At 37.0% G+C, this 10319-nt stretch overlaps 1 protein-coding gene across 2 annotated transcripts in view; it reads right to left on the bottom strand.

Annotated features, from left to right (window-relative positions):
* LOC101166465 (tensin-3) overlaps positions 1 to 9333 on the bottom strand; it is a 65152-nt gene extending 55819 nt beyond the window's left edge. The window contains exons 1-5 of one of the 2 annotated variants that reach the window (XM_020702551.1): positions 9152 to 9333; positions 4926 to 5099; positions 4803 to 4853; positions 4603 to 4725; positions 2963 to 3027 (exon numbers count right to left, since the gene is read on the bottom strand). In XM_020702551.1, coding sequence (XP_020558210.1) covers positions 2963 to 3027; positions 4603 to 4725; positions 4803 to 4853; positions 4926 to 5075 — 389 coding nt within the window. In that variant the 5' untranslated portion in view covers positions 5076 to 5099; positions 9152 to 9333. The remainder of the gene's footprint in view (positions 1 to 2962; positions 3028 to 4602; positions 4726 to 4802; positions 4854 to 4925; positions 5100 to 9151) is intronic. The other variant, XM_011474266.3, reaches the window with a different exon arrangement.
* Positions 9334 to 10319: the final 986 nt, after the last annotated feature.

A 10319-nucleotide genomic window follows, 5' to 3' on the forward strand; every position in this document is an offset into this window, starting at 1 on the left:
TAAGAAAATCTTCAATTTGCAGTAGTTGAAGTAGTTTATTAGAAATTCGCCTCTGAGTTGTGGGTGGGACTGTTGGCTCAGAGAAACCCCGCCCCCACTTCCCATCATTCATCCGTTTACCTGCTCTTCTTCTAGTTTACAGCCTCTCACACCTCCTTCTTAACATCACAGGTGCAACAAAATTGGTGAGCAATTCCAGACCTATCCAGCCATACAGTTTGGAGCCAGATACCAGCTCGGATGAGGAAAACAAAGACAACAACGTTTCTCTTTTGTCTCACTGCTCTTTAGAGTTTTTCTCTGAAAATTCTGAACATAATCCAGATCTCTTCATCTTATGTTGGATAAATCTTTCTCATTGAGTTCTCCATTCTTCATTTTGTCTTTTTCTTCTCATTAAACTGTGACCTCTCAACTAAGTCATCCAGGAAGGGAGATATTTAAAAGCTCTAATCCTGGAAGGTTCCACCCAATTTTCAAAATAAAGCAAAACCTGGAGACTCCTTAAGGACCAGACAGAGTCTGCATTCAGGATGGAATTAACTCAGAGTAGTTTTAATCAAGTTGGACCTTTTGGGTAAACTCGCCATCTCACGATTTTAGCAGAGCAGTCAGCTCTTGGAGCTGCTGCACTTCTGCAACGAGCCCAGTGTGACTTGTACACACAGAAAAACCTACCAGCATTTACTTTATGCTGGGCAGTCTGCTCAGTCTGATGCACGTCAACGACTGAATTTCTCTTGCTTGTTTAAAAACCTGTGGATTTTTCTGCTAAATGTCTTAGAATAATTTTCTAAGCTCTTTAATGACCTGACCAGGATATACCCTGCCATCACCCAACAGTAGCTGGGACAGGCTCCAGTAACCCAGTGACCCTGAAAGAGATACAGCGGGCTAAGAAAATGGATGGATGGAAGGAAAACCTGTTATCTCAGTCCATTTGAAACCAACCACATGGCTGATATCACTAATCTGAAAAAAAAAACAAAAAAAACAGACATTTCCCAACTGTGAGTCAGCTTTACGGCTATGAAAAGTGTGCACACTTGCACGTGCACACCAGAGAGTGTAAAACCGGTTCGATCTGAATATTTGCCACATTTTAGGATAAGCTGGGCAACGGTCTAGCGTGTACCGAGCTGTCGTGTTTGCTTTTGACTTCATTATTTTAAAAAAAAGGATTGTTGAGGTTGACATGAAGGAAGCAGTTTAAAGTCTCCATGGCGAGCCAGGCTGCCCTTTCCCCTGATGAAGACGCTCACTAGATCAGCCTCGGTCTATTGTCGCGTCAGTGCTCTTTGATCTGCAAATACTCCCAACAGTAAATGTCAGCGTTGAGCCTTTACTGTTCCTCCCGCCTAAACATCTGACACATTTAGGTCGTGTGAGCCGGGCCAACTAGATAGAATAAAAGCAGTCCTGGGAACCATCGAAAAAAACAACAGCTTTGCATTGATGAAGAATTATTGTCAAAACATTTGAAATATACAATACTATGAGATGATAACTTCTATTTATTTAAAATCTAACTTCAAATGGATAAAACATGGAAGGAATCAAAGAAGAGTTAAGAAAATTCTACCTCGTTCTTAAAGTTGACTTATTATTTTTTTACCAAATAATACTAAAAAAGCTTTAATGGCTCCCTAGACAAGTTAAACACATTTAAAAGAAAAAGACTGAGTGAGTGTGATGTCACTGATAAAATAATGCCATACTTTTGACTTCAATGAAATGAAGTCAATTCATTTGTCTTTTTTTTTTTTTTGTAAGATAGACATCACCATGTTGAAGCCAGATGTTTTCAGGAAGCAGTGCATTGACGGTCTGAGTCAACATTACTATATCAACCATTCTCACCAATCAGGAGTGAGCTTATTGGAAGACCACACCCCTCCCACTTGACAGCAGGCATGGGAGAATCTGTCAATCAAACATTTTTTTCCCTCTTTGTTTTTCAATCAAACATTTTGAATGTTTGACATGATGCCACAAGGGGCACTACAGAATTTATGTCCCAACAATCACATATTATATATTTCACATATCCAAGTAAAGGTTAAGCAGTGTTACCAAGGTACTTCCTGTTTGGAACATGAGGGGGCGGGGTACCTCAGTCTAGTTCTCATGTGGTTGGAAGGTAGAAAGTTCATGACCTCTTACAGTCAACTTGGAGAAAAAAAGAACTGAAAGGACGGCTGTGTCAAAACGTGCTTGAGGTGAGAACAAGCCTTTATTTGTTCCTCCGGTTATATGATATAACGGCAGTAAACACACTTTTTGGTCCACGTTAAAAAAAAAAACGTGAGACTGAGTCTATGTTGGTTTGTTAAAAGGGTGTCAACTTTGGCCTTTCCTTTCAGTTTCACTCATATGTGTGATGTGTGTTGAGGTTTGTGTAAGCCTTCTTTAAATAGGTTGAATTTGAAAAGATATCTATTCTAATCTGAGGTTTTAGGAGTGGATGAGGCATTTCAATCCAGCATTTGCAAAGATTTGTCTGCACAAAAACAAAATACAGAAAAAGATTAAAGGTAAAATGCAACAGCAAGCATTCCAGGGCGCGCTGAAAGTCACTGATGCTCTTGAATCTCAAGGAGAAAAAAAAGTTTCTGAAGGATGTCAAAGTTCTCCTATGCACGTTAATCAGTCAAAATGTTCAGTGAAAACCACCTTGTTCACAAAAGACCTTAAAGTGCTCTGAAAACATAGAATATTTGTGTAAAAAAGGATAGAGTTAACACTCTAGCATGTTGAAGTGAGGCACTGAAGGAATTTATCAAAATAAATTAGCAAGAATAACAATGTTTTATGCACTCACCAAACTAATGCAGAACATTGTACTACACTCAACTACTAGAAAATCTCACTCTATTTTTGTATCTTTCAGAATCAAAGATACTGAAGCTGCTGTCAAACTTAATTTAGTAAATAGGAAGTACTCAATGATCAGCGGTGTTACCTGGCTGACATGTTGCTGAAGTGAATGTAAGATGCCACCAGAACTCCCAGAAGGCCTTTTCCTCCCTGCAATCACACATCAAATAGAAAAGTAAAAATCTTTGTGACCGTCTTCAGGGCTTTCCTCTATCGTCTGGCAAACTTCTGTGCCAGAGGAGAGAAAAAGCCTGACAAAAGTAGCTGTTAGCATACAGTCTATCACAATATACATTATATGGGAGGACCACCCTCTGTTGAAACTTCACAGAGCCATTTCTACAAATGTTTCACAAAACGTAGGTAAAAAAAAAAAATCTACATATTAAACTGAACAATTTTATCCTTTTGATTTATTAAAATACATAACTGTTTACAATGGCATTAAGAACCTGTCTTACTTACAATGCAAGTTTTTTATACAGTTTGTTGCTTGTTCTTTATTTTTAAAATATAATCACTTAAGCAATGGGGGAAAAAGCAGTTAAAGTTAAAGTATGTCCATTTCAGTGTGTTCTCAAGTAACAAACATGTTTGCAACTTTATTTGTAGGACCAGAAAAAGGACCGTGTTTTCTAACAAATATTAAAGAAAGCAGCCAATTGCTATCTAAGCAAATGTGTGTCGTACTATAATAGTGACTGAAACAACACTGCAGGACTGCAACAGCTGGTAGTTAAAAAAAATAAAAAAGAACAGCAGTAAGTGAACTCTTAACAATATCAACATATATATATATATATATATATATATATATATATATATATATATATATATATATATATATATATATATATATATATATATTTCTTACCTATAAACGTGTTTGTAAAATGGGATTTTTTTTGTCACAGAGGCCCATTCTTATATCCTAAGTATGCTTTTGAGCATGTTTACCATATTTTCCGCACTATGAGTCGCAGACATAAAAAATGCGTGGTAAAAAAGAAAAAACATAATATACAAGTCGTACTTTTGGGAGAAATTTATTTTACAAAATATGGGACAAAGAGCGGACATTACACCTCGAAATGTTAATCACAATGGAATTGATAACAATTATACACTGAACATATAAGCACACTTCACTACTGTGTTTAGCCTATGTAAATATAGGAGGAAGTGCACAATTATTCAGAGCTTAGCACAATGAACATGCTAATAGGTCAATTAAGCTCTTTATACTACTTTAAATCACTAAATCCATGGAATTGTTTTACCTCTGTGTCGCTTTGGACAACTCTACCATGCCCGGCATAAAACTGAGTGACGCTTCTTCTTCTGCGTTGCTGTCAGTAGGAAATACTAATACACACCTACAGCGACCTCTAACAGTTGTTAGTGGGGAATATGTGAGCCTTTTTTTTTTAATCAAGGGAGTCACCCAAAACATGCAAAAAAAAAAACTGCGACTTATACTCCGAAAAATAGGGCAGTCTGTGTTTTTCTCTGTCATTATTTAAATTATTAAACTGATACATTTTATTCATGACCTTTCACGTCTTTACATTATAAGAAAACCTTGTATTTCTGTGTGGGACTAGTTTTTAAAGGCTAACTGTTACAAATTTCTGCTGACAAAAGTAATGCTGAATCTTTCACTTCAGTTGTGACCTGAAATACATTTTTTTAAATCACTGTTGTGTTGTGTGTGTTTTGTGTTACCCTGCAATGCAACACCAGGACGTGCTTAGGATCAGCCTGTAACCAGTTCTCCATTTCTCTGCACACATGCAAAATCTGGTCCAGACCGGTGACCAAAGGGTCCTGCCAACATGTGTCCAGAACCTGACCAAAGAAACACCCATGTACCCCACGTTCACATGACTGAAACATCCTGCTCTAAACAACAAAATAAAAATTACCTTGTGGTTCATTCGAGTGAGCGCCTCATGCTTCTGGGAAAGGTTGAGGAGCTGAGTGAGAGCAGACAAGGCGAATTTAGAAATCTTTTTTAACATCTGATTTTATTTTGAAAATCTCCTCACCATGTAGTTGTATCCATGCTTGGATTGCAGCATGGAAATGATCTCCTGCAGGCTGTGAAGGTACACATCCTCTGGAAACCCACGAGGACAGAATATAGTGATGATACGCTCGGTGATGTAGGTCAGGTTGATCTGACTTCGTTCTTCCATGATGGCTGACTGTCACATTAGCCACTTGTGAGAAGAACAAAACAGTTCAAGAAAGTTTGAGGAAGTGACACTAAGGTCATATGCAGTCACCCTCAGAAATCTCTGAGATCTCTTTATTGGTTATGATAAAAAAAGGACAGCGGCTTAGTCACCAGAACTCGTGACCAGAGGAGAAACGCTGATGATGAGCCCAAAACACAAATTTGTTTGTAGACACTTAATGTTTCTATATCTAGAAAAAAGGAACTGATACATATGAACCACTTTCTAATGAATCATCATTCCGTTGCTGCATGGCCATACTTGTCTTCTAAAAGATGGAATAAGATGCTTTTTCTTTTCTCATTATAATTTTTAACAACACCCAAACGTACTGTATAGCCTTGAGACATTGTACTCAGAATCACAGTTGACTTTAAAGATCCACTCAGATAAAAATTGTGGTTTTGGTGTTTTTTAACATGTTTTTGTAGCAGTTTTCTCGTGATGAGGACCCATATAAAGAAAATTAAGAATTAAAATTGTGTTTCTGAGTATTTCTTTATTCAAATTGTGATGAATCGAGAGCAGAGGCAAAAATGCTATTTGAAAAAACGTGTAGTTGTTTCGTAGAAACTACAATCGGCAGGCCACAAGCTCCCTGTTATACCAAGGAAAACAATAAAAAAGGACCGCTAAGAGAAGAGGCACAAAATGGATCCTGCAGATACACACATGGTGGCCACATGGTTTTTTAAAATGTTTAAAAGAGTTTTAAAATGTGCTGAGCAGTAACCACAAAGCACACACAAAAGAGGTCTAGGAAGATTAAACAGGTCAGAAAAAAATGACCCAAAACATGTCGAAGCAGAAATAAAAAAAATAATCGGTTCTGTTTAAATCTAAAGAAATGAACAAATATTCAAGCAAAAATATAAAAGCCACAAAAAGAAAATTCCTAAAACTGATCTAAATCTAAAAAGTACAGCTGAGCAGAACACTGGAAAACATAAATACAACACTCAGCCTTAAACAAATGTGCAAAGGAGGCATAAAAGGGATTAAAAACACACATTTAAGGACACAAAGATGACACAATAACGACAGGGATAGATGCACAACCCCTGTTAAGGTAACACAAAAAACATTACACTCTGGATATTAATTTTACGAGTCTTTTTGGATCAAAAGTTAATGAAAAACAAATAAACTTAATCTTACTAGATTTTAAACAGAATGAAATATTTAATCTTTATATTTATTCAATGAACTAATAACTTGTCTGCAGACGTCACATGTGAACAGCTCATCACACCCCAACAATGAGAAGTTCATCTCTATCTCAAAGTATTGAACCAGAGGTTTTTGTTTTTACGTTATCAGTCTCTCTTCATCAATTGGTATGCTTGACCCACTTTTCTGGCCGGTTTCATCTCAGCTTGAATCTTTGCTGCATGGAGACTCTGATCTCGTCAGTGTCACACATTGATTCTTCTTGTTTTCAGCCATTGTCTTACAGATTTGCTGCTATGTCATGAACTATTGCCTCATTCCATAAGGTGTATAGGACAATTTTCAACATTGGGTTTTATTTAATTAATTTAATTTTAATGTTTAATTTGGTAAAGCTGTATTTTAAAAAAATGTATATTTTTTATGTTTTTAATTTTCTTCTTGTATTGTTTTATGTACTAGAATGTACTTTTAATACTAAAAAATGGTTGGTGCTTCCTTTGAAAGACCCTGTTTTAATTTTGCATGTTTATCAAGCATCAATGAAAGTTTTTCTATGATTTTATTGTTTGGTTTTCCTGTTTGACAAAATAGAGGACACATGTTTTGAAAAAATTCCGCATGAATGAGGTTTGTTGGTTCTTAAATCGAAAAAAAAGCAGTCTGCATTTGTGTATATTCAAACAGTAATACACAGACTAGTGTGTAAATAAAGGAAAACTGGTGTGGATTTTTCATGCAGATCAACCCTATTTGCAATAAACCAAAGAAGGAATCTTCCTAACTAAGCTAAATTCCTTTTGGGGTTCCAGGACTGCTGGAGCTAATCCAGCAACTGTTAGATGAAGGTGGGGTACGGCCTAAACAGGTCAAATATCTGCTGCAGGGCTGCCCACTACCCACACCAAAGGGCAATTTAGAGACACCTTTTAACCTATGAATCGATGTTTGGACTGTTGGAGGAAGCCAGAGGTCCCGGGGAAAACCCAATCATGAATAAGAAGAACACGCAAACTACACACAGAAAGGTCCCAGCCGGGACTTGAACCACGGTGATTCCCCTGACCACTGTCACACAGCCCTGTTGTTTGTTGTTGTTCACCTTTCAGGATATCCTTTCAGGTGGTGCCACAGCATGTCTGCTTCCACTGATTCACACTAGTGGTTTGGCAAAGAGTTTAATACCTTCATCTGGGCTGGGGACCTGCACAGGGAGATCGGAGCACCCTCGTGGCTATAGTTAGGCCGCAAAGGCTCTTACCCAAGGACCCACACTGGATTCAGCTCATGCACCCTGAGGAATCAAACCCTGGTTGCCCATGTGCCAGTCCTGCCTGTGCTTAACCAACTGAGCTATCCGGGATGTAAGGAACTGCTTTCATGTTGATTTTTATTTTTAATAACTTGAATGTTTTGCAGTGAGATTAAGACATTTATTACTGTAGTTGTGTTTGCAGGGTTCACATATAGTGGGAAAAGTTTCACCTGTGTCATTCATGGCCCCAGGTTTTTACTTGTGTTTACAGATCTTTTTCTTCTTATCAGTGTTTCTGTGTATGGGGAAAAAAAAGATAGTTCTTACGTTTTGACAGTTACCCAAATAAAAGCTGGGGGTGTGTAAGCTTATTTGTCCAGCTGAGGGTCTAATTGCGAGGGTCTAAGTGTTCCTCCAAAACGGCTTAGGCTGAAGTGGGCTTACACAAAATGTGTAAAATACAGACTACATGCCATTTAAACAACACAACATGCCTATTTTTCATATAATCCAGACTTGTTGAGTCCACATTGTTGCTTTTACAATTTTTTGTTTTACTATTTTCTTGAAAGAATAGATGTATACTTAGGTTTCCCTCTGCTTTGTTTTTCTATGTCAAATACTAACAAACATTTCTTTTTGGATGTTTTTATTCATTTTTAAATGGTGTTTGTGGAGGACAAACATTATTTGAATAAAGTTCATGCAAAAACATGCAAAAACATTTTAACTAAAAAGCAACAAAAAGCAAACAAACAAGGCCAGAACAACAGACATGCCTGTATGTGCAGTGCCTCGCAGGTCATCAATAAAAGTCCTCCGACAGTGTGAGAAGGGCTTACATTCACATTCATTTTGCTACATCGCTGTTTTTCCCAGAACTGCTCGACAGGGCTGGGCAGGCCATCAAAGTGAGTGACTTCATTCCAATTGTGCATTTTCTGTGCTGTTTTTCCAACAGCAGAACATCTAAATTTAAAAAGGCCTCACCAGAGGAACCAAAACAAACGGAAGTGCGCGACTCAACCACACATGTGCGTGTGCACATGCTGAAATTGGGTAGAGAGCTGCTCTGCAAAGTCCTTGAGCCCTAAACTAACCACAACTAATTATAGTCTCTATTTCCCTACTTTTAAAGGGATTTTTCTTGTCTTTATGTTTTCTTTACAGCTCCTTTGCTGCATTAAAGAGTAAATCTGATCAAAAGTATTGGAATACCGGAGAAATGAAAGTGACAGGACCCTTTCCCAGCTGTGATCTTCAATCCAAACCGTTTCCCTGCTTTGTCCTCTGCTATTATTCTTCCATGGACTAATTTCCGATTATTCCAATGTTTAAAAACATTTACTTTCATTGTTTCTTTTGCCATGCCTCTACCAGAACCTCAAGCTTAAAAAATGTTCTTTTGACACACTCAGAGACGGCGCTGTTACATCTTTCAAAAAAGGCAAGTTTGCAAACCCTAATGCAGGATTAAATGATCTTTTAAACCCTCTACAAACAGGCCTCTGTAGGCTCTTTGTCTTAAAATGTCAATAAGCTAATCTCCACAATGCAAAGGGAGACATTTTCCACTTATGATTAATCCTTCAAAGTCACATGTTCTTACCTGAGTGGGCGCCTGCATTCAAGGAAAATCTCGGGAGCAATAAAGAGCAGGTCAACGTTTGCTTGAACTTTACTGTAACGTGTCCGGACAAATAGGCCAGTTTAGCTGCAAAAGTCTTCTTTAGGTTTACGGCTCAATGAAGACGGATGAGCCAAAGTCTGTATGTGACTGATATGTAAAAAAAAAAATGAGGTGGAGACAGAGAGTGGGAGGAGGAAGCAAGGGAAAAGCAGAGCGAGAGAAATAATGTGATGAACTCCACAGTTACAACACGGCTTTGCACTTTGCCCTCTGTTGGCCTGCAAAGTGACAGCAGTCCACTGGAACACAGCCCCACAGAGGAGCACCCAGACACAAGTAGACGCTGTTCAAATGGTTTAATATGCAATTTATCTGAATTTAATAGTAAAATTATAAAAAGTTTACTGTGTGTTTCATTGAAAAAGAACACAAATAGGTTTAAAAAAAATGAAAAAGACATCCCCTGATTATGATTATTTTCATTTTTTGTTTAATTTGCACATTTAAAGCATTATTAGATTTAATGAAATTAGGATGTTTGACTTTCTGGATCAGTATAAAACATTTTACCCCCTGCAATTGTTAACAATTCAGATAATAATTTAAAACAAACAAAGCAAAGGTTTTAGCTACAATAGTGTAACTTAATTTTGATCCCATATATCAAGTTAATTTCCTAAAAACAATAAACATTTCAATGTCAAAAATGTGGATTCTTAAATAAAATGACCCAAATAGGAAAAATATTGCAAAAAAGAAAAACAAGCCACCAAAGTACAAATAATCTGTTAAAATGGTTCACATTTATTTTAATATCTTACTATGGAAATGTTTTTTTTTCCTAGTAAAACATTCTTTCAAACAATTAACAATATTGTAAAAGTTTAATCACACTTAAGGCATTGAAAATGCATTTCTTAAAATAATAAAAGAAGTTGTATTTTTTATTTCTCTCCAGTGGGTGGCGCTAAAGGACATGTAATGTTCATCATTTTAACATCTACACCTTGATAAATAGACCTAAGAAAACTTTTTTTAAGTAAATTTATGTTTGCCCTTTTTATGCATATGTAAGGTTTACTACGAAAAAATGCAGTGTCATTGTTTATATTTACCTCTGCGAGTGACAAACTTGCTTTGTCACAAC

This window comes from Oryzias latipes, chromosome 4 (assembly GCF_002234675.1).
Source record: "Oryzias latipes chromosome 4, ASM223467v1".
Classification (NCBI taxonomy): Eukaryota; Metazoa; Chordata; class Actinopteri; order Beloniformes; family Adrianichthyidae; genus Oryzias; species Oryzias latipes.